Source organism: Schistocerca nitens, chromosome 7 (assembly GCF_023898315.1).
Source record: "Schistocerca nitens isolate TAMUIC-IGC-003100 chromosome 7, iqSchNite1.1, whole genome shotgun sequence".
NCBI lineage: Eukaryota > Metazoa > Arthropoda > Insecta > Orthoptera > Acrididae > Schistocerca > Schistocerca nitens.
In genome coordinates, this window is record NC_064620.1 from 175,927,329 (window position 1) to 175,947,727 (window position 20,399).

Here is a 20,399-nt window from a genome sequence, read left to right on the forward strand (position 1 = left end):
GCACGTGACGACATTTCCATCCGCCCTCATTATACACTCGCCTTTCGCCTGCTGAATTACACTAGTGCATTCCGTAGCATAGTAATTCGCACTCTCGTAGCGCTGTGTGCCGCGAAAATGGCTTAGTCACTGTGTTCGTAACGTTAGGTATGAACGGATCAGAAGGGCGGTGCGCGGACATTTGCCACGATTTTACCTGCTCCGAAGGGTTGGGTCCCTTGTCTTCCCCCTCCTCCTCCTTAACGCTGTCGCGCAGTAAAGGTATTTACTGGGCCTTTCCGCTGGTTTACTTAACATAGGACCAGAATCTCTCTGGATTTTCCGCCACATTTCTAGAGAGACTTTCGTTGCGGAAACTATCAAATGCACCTCGCACTGAAATCCGCATCAAATTTCGAGCCTCAGTAAAACTTCGCCAATCTTCGAGATTTTGCGTTCGTTTAAATTATACGTGCCTTTTTCGGTGCTACTGCAGCAGCTTTCTGTCGTGTTTTGTGAACCATGGGGGATCAGTTCCGTCTCTTATTACTTTATTTGGTATGAATATCTCGAGTGCTGTTGATACTATTTCTTTGAACTTAAGCCACATATGGTCTTCATTTACATAGTTTGGAAGGATTGGAGACTGTCTCTTAGAAAGACGTCAACCGAATTTTTAGCTGCTTTTATAAATAGATATATTTCGCGTTTAGTTTTGGTGAATTTCTTTGTTACGGAATTGAGCCTCTCTCCGACTGTGTGTTCACTAATCCCTGTATCCTTCGTGATGCTCAGGAGTATTTGTGGCTAAGAGGTCAAGTGTGTTTTCGTAACCATTTACAATTTGAATGGCCTCGTGAACTAATTGTTCAAAATAATTTAAAATAAAGGCATTTAGAACAATCACGGAAGTTGTTTTTTATCTACAATAGGGTCTGAAAATGTACAGGGTGATTCAAAAAGAATACCACAACTTTAAAAATGTGTATTTAATAAAAGAAACATAATATAACCTTCTGTTATACATCATTACAAAGGGTATTTAAAAAGGTTTTTTTTTTCACTCAAAAACAAGTTCAGAGATGTTCAATATGGCCCCCTCCAGACACACGAGCAATATCAACCCGATACTCCAACTCGTTCCACACTCTCTGTAGCATATCAGGCGTAACAGTTTGGATAGCTGCTGTTATTTCTCGTTTCAAATCATCAATGGTGGCTGGGAGAGGTGGCCGAAACACCATATCCTTAACATACCCCCATAAGAAAAAATCGCAGGGGGTAAGATCAGGGCTCTTGGAGGCCAGTGATGAAGTGCTCTGTCACGGGCTGCCTGGCGGCCGATCCATCGCCTCGTGTAGTTGACGTTCAGGTTTCATAACTAACCTTTTTCGTAGGACTCTCCATACAGTTGATTGTGGAATTTGCAGCTCTCTGCTAGCTCTGCGAGTCGATTCTCCTGGGCTGCGAACAAATGCTTGCTGGATGCGTGCTACATTTTCATCACTCGTTCTCGGCCGTCCAGAACTTTTCCCTTTGCACAAACACCCATTCTCTGTAAACTGTTTATACCAACGTTTAATACACCACCTATCAGGAGGTTTAACACCATACTTCGTTCGAAATGCACGCTGAACAACTGTCGTCGATTCACTTCTGCCGTACTCAATAACACAAAAAGCTTTCTGTTGAGCGGTCGCCATCTTAGCATCAACTGACGCTGACGCCTAGTCAACAGCGCCTCAAGCGAACAAATGTACAACTAAATGAAACTTTATAGCTCCCTTAATTCGCCGACAGATAGTGCTTAGCTCTGCCTTTTGTCGTTGCAGAGTTTTAAATTCCTAAAGTTGTGGTATTCTTTTTGAATCACCCTATATTTTTGTCAGCATACGGAAGCTAGATTGAAGTCGCTGCCAACTATAATTGTATGAGTAGCGTACCTATTTGCGAAGAGACTCGAGTCTTCTTTGAACTGTCAAGCAACTGTTTCATCTGAGACCGGGGGTCGGTGAAAGGAGCCAGTTATTAATTTATTCAGGTTGTCGAATATAACCTTTGTCCAAACTAAGTTACAGGAACTATCTGCTTCAATGTCGCTTGTGAGCTGAAACATACATTATTTTTCCTTAAGTTGTGCTTCTTGTTTCTGTTGTAGTGCAGATCGTCACAGTTACGGCTTTTCCCTCCACAACCTAGGATGCTTTCTCTGTGACCCTGTAAATACCAGAGCTAAACAATGTAGAACAACGTACGTTACCAGGATAGCATTCTGTATTACTTCATTTCCTTATTTCTAACGTCGACTTAGATGACACGTCAATCATAGATATTCTTATCTCTATTTAGTGAACGTATTTTCAGTCATGTTTTGAACATAGTCCCGCTACATTTTATTAACTAATGTTTCTCCGCAAGGGATATCGGATTTTAGAGAGTAAATTAATATCGAGTATGTCGTTCTTCTTTTCAAACATTCACATTTCTTCTTTCCTTATTGTCTTTTGGGCATGCAGTTGTAATTAAAGTAGGCACAAATGCAGTGATCAAAAAGAAATGATTAGCGTACATTTGCATTCTCTTTCCATCGTTCCTTTTTTGTTGCTCCCCTGCCGATGGACTGTTTCTATCGCAATCAGTAAGCGTGAAAGGAAGCCACCGTACAGACAGATGGATCTATATTTATACTTGGCAGAACTAATTACATACTGACATAATCGTCGGTATTACTTTCGTTTCCCAAAAGTTATAAATATTTCGATTTCGGAAAAAGAAGCTCTGTATTTCGCCAAGATGTCGAAGAAGAAGGTCCCTTACGTAATGATTGTATCGAGTAGGATGTGGAGACTGCGGTTTGAAATCGGACAGAAGTAGTACGAGGAAGGGCGTCCCTTACCTGAGGGATCGCTACTCAAGCTACCTGGCGAAGGGGCAAGTGTGGCGAATGTCCGGCATTCAGAAGGGAAGCACAAATGCCATGGCTTCCCCCCCCCCCCCCCCCCCCCAAGTCTGTGTGTTCCCCATTACGCTTCCTCATTTGAGGTCAAAAGCTATACTTCAGGATTTTAATGTTCCGCGTGTGCTGTTACGGTGTGCTTAGTTGTGCACATACCTACTGTGGTTGTGGTGCTGCTTTCTTCATATGGACACCATTAACTGTCTTCTCCCACAGTGCCTTGTGGATCATAAAGGGCTGTAAGCATTTAATATAATTTCGTCGGATGTAGATTGATAATGTCAATAAGGGCAAGACCAGCTACTCGGCCGTGAAAGAAATAGCGTTTATTTCAAATTACAAATAGCCTCGCGCAGGAAAATCACTCCTTTCAAGATTCCGCATCTGTGTTCTCTTTGCTGTTGATGCCACTCCAGCAAGTAATGCTGCATTATCCTGCCTTAGATGGGTAAATCGGATAGTGTGGTCGTCCTGGCCGAACTACTTTGCCGGCGAGACTGAAGGGTATCCGACGAGATGGAGCATTGTCAGTTATTCACTTTCTGCTTGAGAGCAATATGTATCGAAGGCACAGAATGCAGATGGTAGTCGATTCTTTGGATGAACGTCTTGGTTCGGATGACATTTCGGATGTATGGTACACTGGAGTTTCCGTATACCTCTTAAATGACAGTGCTGTCCTTTTTTTATCGAGAATACATTTTAAGCTGAAAGAATTTTCTCTCTGCAGTCGAGTGTGCTCTGATATGACACTTCCTGGCAGATCTCAACACTCTGTTGGAGTGGGACTCCAATCTGGAACCTGAGTTCTACCGACTGAAGTATGAGTGTATAGGGCACAGCCCACGACTCGGAGCATTTGTCCGCTAAAGGCGGCAAAGGTTACAGGAATGAGTCCAAGTTCAGCATATGGCGATGACCTGCCAGGGTGCATATAAAATACTTATTCTACACCGGTGTTCGGGAACAAGCCCATCATCAGGAAGCGGGAATTGATGGTTGAGATGGTGGCGTCAGCATAGTTTCTTAAACGTGATGCAGTCAGCGTTGTTTTCTAGCTTCAGTTTTCGTTATCAGAGATATTACGAAGTCACCTTCAGCCTGCTGAGGTGAATGACGTGAACAATTCGGATTTACAGCTCCCTGCAACTTTGGTATCGAAGGTAAAAGCGCTTGCATACCGTAAGAGGACAAAACTGAAGATAAAACGCTGAAAGCATAAAGTTTAGCGAACAATGTTTACCTCACAGAGTACTCTCCTGCTACTTGCTTCCTCATTGTGAGGTAGGCCTTGAGCACCACTTGAAGAATAAATGTTTCATAAGCAGCTTTATTATGCTTGCTTGGAGAAAAAAAAAATCATCACGGACTGTTAGCACTATTCCTGAAAGGAACAACAGAGCAGCCTGCTGCGCCTCGTTGTTTGGAGTCACACATCATCGTACGACGTTGGAAGTTTGAGAGGAATAAAAGTGGTAGAAAGTGAAGGAGCGTAGCCGCTGGGAGGGTAGGAATGCGCCGCGATCTGTAAACAGGGTGGATGGCGGCCGCGCGTGTCCAGGAATTGCTAATGGCCCCACACTGCCGGAGCCGGAGCATTGCCCCCGCGTCCCTGGTGACGTCACCTTGACGGCAGGCGGTCCGCACACGCCTGTCCGCAGGCCGCGTTTTGGTGATTGGGCAGACAAATGTGGCGGTTTGGTTTCACAGTCACGCTAGCCGTAGCAACAGTTTATCGTGCCACTTGTGTGGCCAGCAAAATGTCAAGCGCCCCCATGGCCTTTCGGAGCACGGAGTTAAGATCAGAAACGGAGCAGGTACAACTCTAATGTCGAGGGTTGCAAGCATTAGAAACCAAGGAGCCGTTTTTACGTCAGTGCTGTACTGACTTCTCTCTTGCTAAGAGTTCCACGAGTACGAAGAGTCAGAACGATGGCTTATGGTCTCTTCCTATTCGAAGACTCGTTTCCTCTAGAACCAAAATGCGTAATATCTCTCTCTCTCTTTAAGTGTGTGTGTGTGGGGGGGGGGGGGTTACACTCTCCTAATTAGACAGAGATTTAAATAAATTTATAGCAGTCTTCGAAAAAGTTTAGCAACTAAACGGTGTGTGAGATAACAAACTATATCTGTACTAATAATAAGACTGTTAAACTGCCGTATCTTTCTGCCTGAACAAGGTAATCTCCAAAACTTTATTTTAAAAAAACCTCGTCCCGAACAGACCATGAAGGCCCCAACGGTATCGACCGGCCGCCGTGTCATCCTCAGCCCACGGGCGTCACTGGATGCGGATATGGAGGAGCATGTGGTCAGCAAAAAAATGGTTCAAATGGCCCTGAGCACTATGGGACTTAACTTCTGAGGTCATCAGTCCCCTAGAACTTAGAACTGCTGCAAACTAACTATCCTAAGGACATCACACACATCCATGCCCGAGGCAGGATTCGAACCTGCGACCGTAGCGGTTGCGCTGTTCGTCTGTAGCGCCTAGAACCGCTCGGCCACTACGGCCGGCTGTGGTCTGCACACCGCTCTTCCGGCCGTATGTCAGTTTCCGAGACCGGAGTCGATACTTCTCAGTCAAGTAGCTCCTCAGTTTGCCTCACAAGGGCTGAGTGCACCCCACTTGCAACAGCACTTGGCAGACCGGATGGTTACACACATCCGAGTGCTAGCCCAGCCCGACAGCGCATAACATCGGTGACCTGACGGGAAGCGGTGTTACCACTGCGGCAAGGACGTTGGCAATCTCCAAAACTACTAGACGAATTTTCATGGGTTTTTCGGAGGTATCTTGAGTATAGCTTGCGGTTACGTAAAGGCTTTATTTCATCAAAATCGGAATAGAAAAAAATTTCTTAATCAAAATTTTACCTAAAATCATTTGGTCAGCTTAATAGCTTACCTCAAGTGACACGTTCATCACGGTGTAGTGCACTAATCTGAATACAGTAGAACGGCTAAGAGGCTGAGAACTGTGCCGCCTCAAGAATCCAGTGCAGATCGAACGCATCGGGGTTTAACCCGCTCATTTGTAACTCCGTTCGCAACGAGACGTGGCGTAACTCTGATCGAGAGCATCATGCATTATATCGCTCCTCAAAACCTTCACTCACAGAGAAAATCGCCGGGGTTCTCAGCGTGTTTGCACAGCTGTTCAGTGTCTTCCTCCATGTTAGTGAAGCAAACGTCCTCTTCGTTCATGTCCTCAATTATTTATCTTCAAGCGTTGTATGCAAAAAAAAAAAAAACTTCACAAGTAAAAAATAGATTTAATGCGTAGTGTCAGGCGCAGCTACAAATAAATACCAAGGCGATGCTGGGCTTCTCAGTTAGTCATAAAATAATAAGTAAATACTGGTTGCACTGTTCCTCAGTTTTTGAACGTGTCGTTGATTTAAAGTTATTTGTCTATATTTGTCGCAATATTCTGGTAATTTTTAACACTATCGTTCAGCAATTTAATAAAACACAGACGGGATTCAATAAGTGTATTAGCGTTCAATACTGTTTGGTTCTATCAAGAACATAACGAACATTATCATTGCGTATAACTCGGCATCACTAAAGAACGTACAGAACTTCAAAGTTATGTGCGTATTAGTCATTAAGTGTACCTCTTGTAAATAAACTTATTAATGTATCATCTCTTTGTAGATTCTGATTGTATCTATTGACCCCCTCCAGTTCAGATACAACACACCAACAGCCGGCGAGGATGGGATCAGTTGGAGACAGTTGTGTCGATAGTTGAGGTGGCCAATAAAAACAGACATCTGCAAACAGATATCACATTAATAAGTTTATTTACAGTCGGTAAAATTGATTTGAAGTGCTGTACGTTTTTCTGTGGCGCAGAGTTGTAAACAATAATAGAACCAAATAGTGCTGAATATGAGTAATGGTTGGTGGTGTCGTGCTAAGTCATTATAATGTTCTCATTACAGACTTCCACACTAATATTGATAAGTCTGTTGGTGCCCTAAATCTCTGATGGGGGAGGAGCGGAAGCGAACTGTGAGAGCGGCTGCTTAAAAGGTTGCGGCAACCTGTTAGAGCCGCGGGCACTGAGCTCTTGTCAATTCAGCTACCTCCGGTGGCGTGTGTGCACGGTTGTGCCGGACGTAGAACAGAAGCGACGGATAGCGAGCTCGCCCCGGCGGCACGCTGGCGGTTGATTCAGTAGTAGCCGCCTCTCGCGTAGCTGTGAATAGTGCGCAGTGTGCGTCGACGAAGATGCCGCCGATACAGCTCAGTCTTCGTAGTTGAGTCAATGCAACGGAAGCTTGTCAAATCAATGCGTAATCCTGGTAAACTAGTAAAAATTGTCAAAAGTTCATCTCTGTGCAACAAGAGTAAATTATTACAACTCCCAGTAATTAGTAACTTGTAAAAGTTTCACACCTGATAACTTACATGAAATTATTCTGAGTTCTCGCCGCGGACACGTGAATTTTGCGAGTCCCCGAATACTTAGAAAACTTTCAATACTTTAAACACGCGACTCACATGCCGCTCATCTACCGTCTCCTCTCTACTAGTTCTCGAAGATAACTATTATAGGCAAGATGGCCGTTGCCTATTTAAGCCGTATCCTGTTCTTGCGAACAACTTTATAGTATTGAATTTATGCGCTCATTTTTGTATAAGCTATTCACTTTACAATTACCGTTTTAGCTGATCGTACTGCGAATTATTGACGTGTTCTGCTAGTGATGGCTCGGAGTGACGCGCGCACAGAGCGTAGCACCTCCCGTGGCGGAGGACCGGAGGGCGTGTGCCCGGACACCTCACCCCTGGGGTACACGCAGAGCCTAGCGCAGCATCAGTCTCTCCGCTGTTTTCTTTGTGTTTGCTTGTTTACCTCATTTCATTTTGTTATCGGGTGTTCTAACCATAACTTGTTCATTTTACAATTGCCAACTGGAGAACGCGGGAATAAACGTTGTGTTGGAAGGACCAAAGGCGTCCGACAGTACTCCCCACTGTACAATTGACGCATGTTGCTCCGCATTTTACAGTGACGCTATAGTCATAGTACGTTACTTCTACTGGGTATTCTGAGCGTCTGCTGAAATTGATAATCACAGCGCAAGTATACCTTTTTACTTTTGTTTTTCATTTCCTTTGCTTTCCTGCATAAGAATATATTAAAGTACTGTTGTCTCCTTCACGCGCACCTGCATTTTTCGCATATAAACCAAATTTTATTGGCTTACTGTTCGTTTCCATTGTTTTGCTGTAGACGTGTGTTAACAGAATGTATGTTTTATGTGCTGCACATATAGCAGGTATAGTTCAGGAACCGTATTACATTTTGATTCATCGCATCATTGCCGTCGGATATTGTAAAATCAACAGATTATAGTTAACTTCAAAAATTAACAAATCCAAAGGAAACCCAATGAAGAGGCTAGACGAGGCAATGCGTAAACAAGCACACACAGTGAAAGCAGCAGCGAGACTGGTGCTGCGCTAGGCGCGGTAGGCACCCAAGGGATGGGGGATCTGGGCACACGCCCTCCGGTCCTCCACCACGGGTAACGCCCCTCTACCTTCATGCTATGTGCCTCTACCCCCTCACCCCCCCCCCCCCCCCTCCAGGGGAGACGAGTGACTGGGACCAATATCGTCAGGCTCATTACAGTATCATGCTTTCAAATTCAATTAGTAGTCATGATTCTACAAAATATTATCAGATGCTTAGTATATGTGGAGGACATGATGATAAAATCCGTCTACTTATTTTCAATAGCGTTTTTACTTTGCCGATGTACATGTACAAGTTATAGTACAATCTTCAGGGCTTTAGTGGCTATGGAAGAAACATCGTTGTGTCATCAGCATGCCAGAAACGAGTATCTGCGAATTTTTGAAAATTTCTGTCGTATATACTAACTTCCGTAATTACGTAATAATTTCGGTTCATTTTGGGTGCCTGGATTGGACGCTTCGTATTTTTCACAGAGCGTCCTCCTGTTGAAACTTGCTTACTCATAGTGCACATAAATGATATGCGTGCCTACGTCATTACTTGTAACCTTTGCAGATTTTTGAAAAATTTAAATTGTTTCCTGGTATGTATGTCTTCGGCGTCAGATATGGCCTAACGGCCGAAACAACAGATAAAATTACTTTGTAGTCTGGCACCTTCGGAACAATATAGTCATTCAGAGCTCCTTGCGTGACAAAATAGTTGTTCGTTCTAGTACAACTGAGCTTCCTGAAGCATTTCACTGGCTATCAGTTTTTGAATTGTTAACGAACAATCTTACGGTCGGAGGAAGGCAATGGCAAACAACTTACACTAGGACCTTGCCTAGTACGTCGGTGCGGGTCTCCGGCGTCGCTCCCCTACGCTCTGTAAAGGAGTGTGGGACTCATCATCATCAACGAACAATCAAGCAGAAGTTCTTACCATACATGGAATTAGTACCGCTGGTTGGGCTAGCACTTGGATGGGTGACCATCCGGTCTTCCGAGCGTTGTTGGCAAGCGGGGTCCACTCAGCCCTTATAAGGCAAACTGAGGAGCTACTTGGTTGAGAAGTAGCGGCTCCGGTGTCGTAAACTGACATACGGCCGGGAGAGCAGTGTGCCGACCACATGGCCCTCCATATCAGCAACCAGTGACGCGTGTGGGCTGTGGACGACACGGCTGCCGGTCGGTACCGTTGGACCTTCCAAGGCCTGTTCGGAGAGAGTTTAGTTTCGTTTAGTAATAATTACTCTTGGTCTTCCAAGTTGCTGATGTTTGTGTCCTGCCCTAGCATTGAAGTCTCCATTGAGTAGCGGGAACGGTGTGGTAACGTGGCTATCTGCGTTGTGTGTTGCAGTTCGACCAGTACGCGCGCACGACGTTCCACCTGGGGCCGACGCCGCACTCGCTGCGGCTGGTGACGGACGGGCAGCTGCCGCTGCGCCAGTGCCTCCACCCCGAGGCCTGCTCCAAGGGCATCGAGCTGCCTTCCTACTACAACTACTTCTTCGACCTCCGCAAGGAGTTCCACACCTTCTACGCCGCCACCAAGGAGATAAATTCCATCAGCGACATGGTGAAATGTATCCTTTACATCTAGCGCTTCGTTTCTCATATGGGTTTGTGTTACTGTTCAATCACCTTTTAGCAAGTGAGATAAGAATGACTCGCGATAACACAACTTCGAAGATACTAGATTTCCATACATCGTACATTTCGATAGCCTTTTACGTATCTTAGGCAGAGACAAAAATGGTTTTGGCTTTTTTTCCCAGCTGTAAACGTGAAACCCCAGAATTGTTTTAAAGGCAAGTGCCAAACCGAAACATAGTGGTACTAGATAAATGAAACAGAAGCCAGTTTCAGTACTGTATGGTTATTCTACAAACATCACAGTGATTTGCTCATTTCCATTGCGTTACGCTGTGACGGAGTAGAACGAAACGCGCGGCTCTCTCTCTCTCTCTTTTTGTGCGTGGAGAGTGTGGCAGGGCAGAACTGAGTCTGCATATCATACATTAGAGTTTATTGCTTCATTTATTGCTTCACTGTCTAAAGCGCTTACTAGTCTTGAAACACGTTTGTCCTATTATTATTGTCCCTATACGCCTTTTATGGTTGACCTTCACGACATAACGGCTGAGTAGTTGGTTACTGCCATCACATTCTTGCCAAATAGAAATATGATCGAGGGCGATTCTGTTGGAGAAATCAATATTGTGTTGTGGAATCATAGCGGAAAGCCAGTATTTATCAGTGTTTTCAGTATTTCACTTTTATTGTGCCGTTGATAAGTAAAAGAGTCATTCTTCATGCAACGTACAGTTACTAACTTCTCAAAACAATTAGACGTGGAAAGTTAAGAAGAAAAGAGGGAATTCAGGTAATATAGTGATGCACAAATTGCGACGGGCGAACTGGTTACAATTTCGAGTCTATTAAATTGTTTAAATGGATAACGACCCAGTAACGATGGTAAAAAAAAAAAAAAAAAAAACAGAAGACGTGGTCGGATGTCAATGTTAACTTCGCACACGTGCACACTCTTGGCGGATATGTAGATGATGATAGTTGCAATTCTCCGTGACACATAAAACGGCCACCAGAACGCGTTAGCGTTGTTCCTGTTGAGCGTTGTTACTTGGCACGCTGTAGTGTATAACGGCCGTAAACAGCGTTAGATGTTGAGTGATCACTGCGAAGGACACAGAGGTGCCAGGGACTTACGTAAGACACCGCATTAGCACGTGGCAGTTTGGAAAGGCCCTTACTGTGGATCTCCGTGTGGCCAGCTGGTCGAATCGTGCAATATCTAGATTTCTGAGGCACTCGGATGCGACAGTCGTTCGATGGTGGATTGCACAGGAATGTGAGGGCAGGCGTACTGAAGGCTCTCGTCGACTGCGTATGACCACCACACGGGAGGATCGCCGTACTCTGCACGGCGAACAACGAATCGACTTCCTGCAATATTGTCTTGCCGCACCATTGGGAGCAGCTGGACTGGGGAATTACTGGTCCTTGCGGTGGCTGCCGTTTACAACACAACACAGACGGCTGCGTTTAGAGTTGTGCCGTTAATGGAAAGATGGGCTGCTGGTGAGTAGCGTCGCATTATGTTCGGTGATAAATCGCGGTTCTGCGCTACCATGGATGACCAACGTCGGCGAGTATAGCTCGGACGTATACTCAGCACCAGTACTAGTATCGAGAATCAGTGGGTGCATTGAGACCAGAGGGAATACCACGTAACAGTGATAGCTGGACTCCTACTGCCAAGTTCTTCGTTATCTTCTCTCGATTGTGTAATCCAGCAACGTCACATACCTTCTCAATCCGTGAAATTTCTCTTTCCTCTTCTGGGTGCTCCACTTCCTTCTTCCAGGGAGTCTACGTGCTGCCGAGGACTGTGGTGTGACTAGTAGGATCGGTTCATTGTTAAGAGCACCCGGAATATGCTGCAAACTGTTGTGTGAATAACATTAATAACTGTGCGTTGTTATTACAATAAATCGTTCCATACTTCCAATGCTCTTTGGTCCTGCTTAACAGCGGATTTGCTCGAGTAACATTATTTTGAATCCATAAAACCAAATTATAGAACAAACAGGGAATGAAAACGTCGTTGTAAAGTGTAGTTTCGCAAACAAGACGCGAAAAGCTTTTTAAATGAACAAGCATAACCCATTATGTTGTTCGTGGCATATAACCAGCACAGGGAGCCGAAGAAACGAGTAAGGTACTGAAGGCTGAGGGGACACTGCCAGTCATTGTGGTATGTAAGGACCTATTACAGCCACGTAGACACGACGCCTGGTCGCCATTCGGTGGGGTGGAATACAGCAGATCAGCGCCAGAGGCGTTCCGAAGCAGTCCGCAGACAGGGCTACCATTGTGCGTGGTAGTGGGGTACGTTGCGATATGCGTCGGCCAAGATTTTAAGATACGGGAAGTGTGAACGACATTAACTATCTCCAAAGACATCCCTTGTCAAATATATGAGCATTAGATGCTCACGGTTCATCCGCCATAGGCGCCACAGGTCGGAACTCAGACAAATAGCGTATGGAAGCTACCTGTGTTGTTGCAAGTCAGTGTTATTGTGGTGCTATCAGACTTCTTGCGAGCATCCTCTTTTGCAGATTAGCTCACTACGGAGTAGGCAGTGTGATATCGCGTTCCTTGATCTCCAGCCCCGAATTTGTAGCCAGAATCGAACGGTACGCAGTAGCGGCTTTCACTGGATGGTGTTAGGCATGCTTACAGGTTTTGTCCCTGCGCGTCATGTTCATGCACTGTACTAGCTTCCTAGGCGACATTTCTGCTCGGTTGATCCGTCTGGTAATAATATTGTCGTTGTGTGCCATAGAATAGATCCCAGTCCATTGTCGATATTTGTCCCGAGACAGTTTGACAGTAAAATACGTAACAATGTTATTGGCACGTGCCATTTGAAACCTACATACACTTGGCAGATCGACAGAGACAGCACGGCGGTTAACATTATTGTTGTCCTATTCGTCCAGCCACATTTAGGTTTTCCACGAATCACTAGTTCATCTCAGCCGAATGCGCAGAAGGTTTCTTTCCATAGGCCAAGGACGATTTCCTTCCCCGTTCTTGACCAACTGAGAAGGTGAACAGACTCCAGTTACCACGCCGTCGATACTACGTTACAGACCAACCTTCCTCCGGTTAGCGGTTGCCTCTGCATTTCTCTACCACGATCACTTTTGCAGCCATTTTAGGACTGCACCACAGTCAACTTTCAGTCGTACACCCATCAAGATTAATTTTCACATACCATTGCGACGTTAGTTCCGCATTTTTATGCTACGGACCAACAGTAGCCGAAGTCAGTTTGCACGTCTATTTTATATGGTCATTGCTATTGAAGTCTGGATTATTTGCCATAGGAAAGGGCATTAAGGAGGATGTAGAACTTTTCGCTATAACAAGAAGTAATAGCTGTACTGCGTGATTAGCGACAGACATTATCTAATTTCGGTACCAAGTAGTAGACGAAGTGAAGGAATTCAGCTGCGTATGAAGCAAACTAACGCATGGCGAACAAAGCAAGAGCGGACGAGCACAGAAAAAAAATTACGTCTGAATTTTAGAATTTTCTGGCAATTTGTGTCTCTAGAAGTGAATCAAGGTCTGGGAAAAAAAACGGGAAAATAAGTGTTTCCTGTATGTCGTTGTGGCCGAGCGGTTCCAGGCGCTTCAGTCCGGAACCACGCTGCTGCTACGGTCGCAGGTTCGAATCCTGCCTCAGACATGGATGTGTGTGATGTTCTTTGGTCAGTTAGGTTTAAGTAGTTGTAAATCTAGGGGACTGATGACCTCATATGTTAAGTCCCATAGTGTTTAGAGCCATTTGAACCATTTTGTATGTCGTTACACAAGGCTGAAGAAAATTAAGAGGATTGACAGGAGAAGAGAATTAAGAGTTTCCCCAGAAAACCTGAGAAATGAGGTATGTAGGAAACAGTGTGATGGAGAGGATGAAAGGGCATACGTTAAGACATGAAATAACTTTCGTGGTACTAGAGGGAAGTATGATGGTAGCGTCATTAGAAATAAACGAGCTAGGCTATATAAAAAGCAATAAGAATAGGATAGGATTAGTGATGAAATTCTTGAGCTCATCACGTTCATCAGTATTTAAAATTGAAACCAAGAAGCTATATGAAATGGGATGGCCACGTAAAATCAGTTGTAGAAAGACGAGACGAAGGCTGCAACAGTGCATGTTGGCCAAAAACCAGACTGCAGTGGCTCCGATAGCGTGCTGCAAGCGTTTCGCGCACCGTACTGGAGTGACAGTAACGCGAACAGATTGAATAAAATTGTGTGTGAACAGATAATTGACGTGAGGTGGTCGGGGCGTTCTATGTCGCCCTAGTGTCAACCGACGATATGGATAAGATACATCAAACGGCTGTTCCTGGAAGATTAATTCGTAACAGACACCAAGGTGTCCTAAGTTTTGCTGTGGCGACGGCTTGCTTGCTGACAAGAGTGAACACAGCCCACGAAGTTGCCTCCAAAAGGCAGCGCGAAGTTCAATTACTCTCCTCCGAGTACGTACGGGCCATAATTTAGAGGTAGCGGTAATGATTTTTGTGGTTTTGACCGAAGGCGATCACTACGAGGCTGACATTCAATATTTTGTGTCTCACTACAGCGACTGACTGTTCGAATGACGTTGCTGTGGTGCACGCCACTTTTCCGGCTGTCAAGTATTCTTGCCGTAAAGTCAGAATACCTGCATGGTAGCATCTGGAACGGATTCTGTATGATAACAGACTTTAAGAATCCCGTTCACGACTGGAGACACAGCTAGCTATATTGAAATGTGTTGAGAACGGACATTTAGTGTTAACTTCATTGCACATGTTCACTCTTCATATCGATTTCTGATTTTAAAAAAAGCGTCGAGTATTAATGTAATTAGGGTTTTGCAAAAGTGTTCGAATTTACATTAGATCACTGTGTCACGTGTCAACTTTGGCTTTTAGTGCACACATTATCATACGTATCGTGGCTTCGTGCATCCCTCCGATACCTTAATTCACTAGTATTAGTGTTGACAGTAACGCGACTTCTGTCAGCGACAGGAAGCTTTCATCCCCACCTGATGGCACTGCAAATCACTGCCTCCAGTACGAGTACAAACAAGGTCTGGGAGAAAGGTGATGCCTACTGCTTGAGGCAGCTTCCGCCCCGAAACGTTCGCCACCGTCTGCGAAGTTGTTTGGCCTCTGACCGCGGGCAGTTGCGCTGAATGGGAGGAGTGGTGGTGAGGAGTGGGGCGGAGAGCAGGTGAAAGGCGGCGGTGAACGGCCTGCCGCCTGCTGCACGCCCCGCCCACACCACGGCCGCTCTCTGCAGCGCCTACAACTCATCCGCCTGGTCCATTTACGTCGCATTATCCGCACTACCTCCTACAAAACAACCAATTACAACACACACACACACACACACACACACACACACACACACACACACACTTCCTCTCTTACATCAGCCACATACACATATCAACAGACAGTATCATCGATCGTTACGACCACGACACTTGTGATACAACTAATGTCGTGGTGCGCCTAAACTCTGAAGCGCTGTGACAGCGACTGTGTGAACTACGACTCGTGCAGCCACTCAGCGATGTGTTTTTGTGGCGAGTACTCGCCCTCTCACCCGAGCTAGTTACTCCTCCGCTTTCTACCTCATATCTACTGCATCTTTCGTAGGTATCGTCCCTTCACTAGTGAAGTAAACAATTAATTGTTAAGAAGGGGATCAGTGCAGTCGACCAGAATTTAGACAATGTTCTTTCCAATAAAACAGTGAGTAATTCCAGCTGGTTCGCTGAGGAATGTGCCTACAACAGACCCTTAAGATGATTATTAATTATGCATATGTTGTCCTAATAATGACGATCTGAACGACTTCCCTTCACCATAAAGCACCATCGTATTTTTTCTTGTTCTTTTGGACGGGTTTGATGCGACCTGTTAAGCTTTCCTTTCCCGTGCCAATCTAAAATTGAATCTACACCGAAAGAAAGACAGCTTCGCCGTCCTAGTCACAGACGGGCTAACCGAACCGATTGATCGACCACCTAGTCATATAAGATTGAAGGTCCATCTCTTACAAACACCTGATTTGGAACTTCGAGCAGCTTAAGTTTCAAAGTAGTCAGTTTTTATTATATTGTACTATCGGAGTTACGGATAATTTACGCGCTCACTTCATGTGTGGACTTTGTCGTTCCGATTCGAAATATGCGTTGTTAGAGCACCATAAGAGTGAATGAAATGAAGACTTGTCGTGGTGCGCGAGCGGCTTTTTTGGGGTGGGGTAATCCGATCTGACAGGCGTGCGCCGCAAGTGAAATTAATCGGCGCAGCCCGCTTTCTCCGATGTGGCCGTCCCGGAGAAGAAAGCTGCTCCAGCTGGAGCACGTTTACCATTTGCAGCCACTTAAGTCTCGTGCGCCGTTTCGCTTCAACTTCGCCTCCAGTAATTGAGATCAGACATTTGTCTTCTAACATATTGTAAAGTACTACTGTCTTCGTTTCTTCGATAAGATTACAGGTCAGTCATTTATCCCGAAATGAAAAAAAAAAAAAATTGGCAAGGACAGAACCAACGAGGGAGCAGGGGACGCAAAGCATCGCCCAACCCTTGCAAAAAAAAAAAAAGAAAGAACGAAAAGAAAATTTTGCGAACTGAATTAGCATCCTGTCTCGCAGCACAGACGTTTCACCCGATTCTGTTCGAAGAAATCCAGATCATGTGATGGATACTGACTAATATTATTGTATCCAGAACAATTTGTCGTGAAACTTCGCCGTTATTCTCCTTGTAGCTGAGAATGAACATGGTGCTGGGTTCTCAAAGCTTCCAGATGTGTTGTCAGTTCGCTGTGTTTCTCTCGTGTTAGGTATGTGGACATTGGCTGCCTCGCGGCAAAGTAATAGAGGTCTCGTGCAGCATCAGTTTGTTGTTGAGTAAACACAGCTTTTCAATGGTGTTGAGTTTTTATTTAGTGAAAAGCGGGCTACGCTTTCATCTTGCATCTCTCTACACCATCCCAACTGCTCAGCAGTTACAACGTAGCAACATTATTGTGTATCTTACGGTCTATGTCTGCCACCGTCACTTATCTTCTAATGTGATACACAATAGGAGCAAATAAGATAGTGACACGACAGTAAGAGAGACACATTTGTATTGATACATTTCTTCCTGTTTCACAGAGTTATCCCCACTTGTGTAGGGGTCATTATGTCTCAATTACTTTTATTTTTGCTCCGTGGATCGTTGTAAACTTCGTCCTTTATGTACTCGAATTTTAGTCTATTTTATGTACTGTTTCACAGACGGCGATGAACGAACCTGTGCGACATTTCCACCCCCACCCCCCCGAACGGAAAGCTCTGAAAATCATTGCAGAGAAAACCTTATTAATCTTGCTTGTTAATTTGAATTGGCCGTGAATCGCACGCTGATTGTAATATAAGAGCAAGTATTCGTACTGTTTATATAGAATAAATGGTGTTCACACTAAAGCATAAAATTCTCCAGAAATACCTTATGCACTTAGACCACCTTGCGGTGGTCTCCGAGGACCTTCTAACCGGGAACAGCGAGGCCTTACCGCCCCTCAACGTGCCGGAGTTAAGGACGTCTCAAAGCGAAGATAGGCCCAAGCAGCCGTCCTTGGCCGCGTCGCCCGGGAGAGGTCAGTGTCCTGTGGAGCGGCGCGTTTGTCGGGCTGGTCATCTCTTCAGGAAGTCCTCTTCCGCCACTGGCTCGGCTCGTGTTGCGGCTGCATTTGTAAGTGTTCGGCATGAGATGCCCAAACGAGAGATAACTGCACATCGTTTATTCCTGTTTTTGCAATTTAATGTTCAGTTTACGGTATTACAAAACAGACCCTTGTCATTTTCCGTTTCGTTCAGTGATAACCTCCTTTTACGTCTAGGTCGCATTACACAGGCAGGTACTGAAGGTTGATCAGCCATATCCTCCTTCAAATGTATGGATGAATCACATATCCGACACCTGCTCTCTCAGTATCTGCTATTCGGAGTATCCTGAGATCCGTATCGTAGGGGTGCCTCGAGATCAGGTGCTTGCTTCAGTAAGTGGTGTAGCGTGGACAGATCGAATGCATGTATGCGGTAGGGTATGAATTTTGCTGGATCTAGTTACGTTACGGATGCTGCAACCGACGGAGTCTTACAAGGGGAGAGTGTGATACATGGGGTCACTGATTTTGATAAAGTTTGCCAAAGACGTTCTAGATTGAAAATAAACCGACATGTTTGTTTTCCTGCTAGACAGTACCTAATTTTTGAAAAAAAAAATAGAGGTCAGAGTTGGTATTTTCAGTACTACACATTGAAAAATTGTCTAAAACAATTTTTTTATTTGTGTTATATTGGGTCCAAAGTTAATAATGTTAGTGCTATTACCGTTCTTGTGTTTTCATGGTGTATCTTGGGTATCCATCATTCAGTGTGTTCAGGAGAGCGAGATCGGTGGCCAAGTCGTTAGGGCATTAGACAACCAAATTGCTGGTCTGTGTTCGGTTCTTGGTCGTGGAATTTTTTCATTCGGTATTTTTTTGTGTATATGATAATATTCTTAAAATCGTAATACATTTTTTCCGTTTCCTTCAAGTAAAACATCTGGAAGTTTGATTATTAATCAAATTAGTATATCTTATAATGTATTGACAGTTATTTTCATCGTGATACGTAGTACAAGACTACAGTTAAAGTGTATTATTGCGTAATCTTAACTGAACGCCTGTTTGTGAGCATTGTCGCTCCCAATGGGATGAAACTTACCGTAGAAACAGGCAAATAGTAAAAATTTCTCGCACCACGCGCAACACAAGAACGAAATCTCGCCGAAGTGACAAGACTTCCGGTACACCATTCGCGCATAACATATCTGATTAACTTTGCTAGAAACAGATCAATCAGATATCAATCTGCGTGCGTCCCAGCGTATAAAAGCATATCTCAAAAGACAGACGTAAACAACTGGTTATGAACTGAAAAAGAAATTTGGATAGCATCAGCCCTATCTTGTAATTCTCGGTCCTGCTATGCTGTAGCATGATTTTGAAGTTGTCCGAAGGAATTAATCACTTGTCGTAAAAAGTAGACGTCACATGCTTGACAAAGTGAGGCACATTTAGGTGGTATCACCTTCACGGTACGGATCGGCTGAGTACCATCATCATCATCCTATGTTGCACATCATGTATCACGATGAAAATAGTTGTAAATACGTTACAATATAGAGTTATTTGCTTATTAATCACATCTCTTCACGTTTTACTTCAAGAAAACGCAAAGAAAGTATTAAATTTTAAGAATGTTATCAGATACACCGAAAAAATACCGAATGAGAAATGATGCGACCAAGAATTGAACAAAGACCAGCGGTTTGTTAGATGTCTTGATGGCTAGGCCACAGACCACCTGTGCTGGACACTCTGAATGACGGGTCCTCAAGATACAGCATGAAAACAGAAGAAAGGTAATAACTCGAACATTATTGATGTTGGACTCCATATTATATAAATAAATGTTTGCATTTAGACGATCTTTTGAAGTACAGCATTGAAAACACGATTTCCCATCAGCAATATTGATCTTGATACTTGTTTACAAAAACCAGGGAGTGTCCAGCAAAAAGCTGAAACATGTCTGTCTTTATTTTCAATATAGGACTTCCTTGCAAAACTTGATAAAAGTCGGTAATCCACATGTCGGACCCTCCTCCTGTTTGTTAGGCTTAATTAAAAAAATGTGTATCTGAGGGCGTAAAATCGAAATGTGTGCGATACTGCGAAATATCAGGGAGAAAGAAACTAACAACATTCGCTCGCATTGTGGAATCGGGCAGAGGAAAATTAGAAAATAAATCATGGGCTTGAACCGGTTTTACTGTTCTTCTGACGCGATTTAAAAAACACAACTGAAAACCTAATCAGATCGAAGGTCTCTAGGAATATCTTTATTCCGCTTATACAGGGTGATTTTTTTTCGACCGTGTACAAACTCTAGGGATTGATCGATGAGAGGATACGGAACAAAAAATGTCTTATGAGCTTATGTCCGGATATGAATGCTTTCCTTACTAGAGACCATTTATTCAGTTTTACATTTTAACGGAGACTGCGGTCTAATACGCGCTGTACCACGCAGCCACAGTTCCAGTATGTGTTGAAAATGGTTTCCATGTGCCTCAAACGCATGCGTGTACGCGCCGTAGCATGTTCTGTCTCTCAAGTTCACATTGGCCAGGCTGCATCCGAACAGTGTCAAAGGCAGCATGAATACGCTGCTCCAGTGTCTCCACATCTGGTATAGGCTCTGCATGTACGATACTTTTAAGGTGGCCCCATAACCAAAAATCGCGCGAGTTGAGATACAATGAACGAGCAGGC

The 20,399-nt window shown here is 44.4% G+C and overlaps 1 protein-coding gene across 3 annotated transcripts in view; it reads left to right on the top strand.

Annotated features, from left to right (window-relative positions):
• LOC126195328 (RNA-binding protein fusilli) overlaps positions 1-20,399 on the top strand; it is a 1,033,937-nt gene that overhangs the window by 793,555 nt on the left and 219,983 nt on the right. For all 3 annotated transcript variants that reach the window (XM_049933898.1, XM_049933895.1, XM_049933897.1), the window contains one exon: positions 9,774-9,999. In XM_049933898.1, the coding sequence (XP_049789855.1) occupies positions 9,774-9,999 (226 nt within the window). The remainder of the gene's footprint in view (positions 1-9,773; positions 10,000-20,399) is intronic.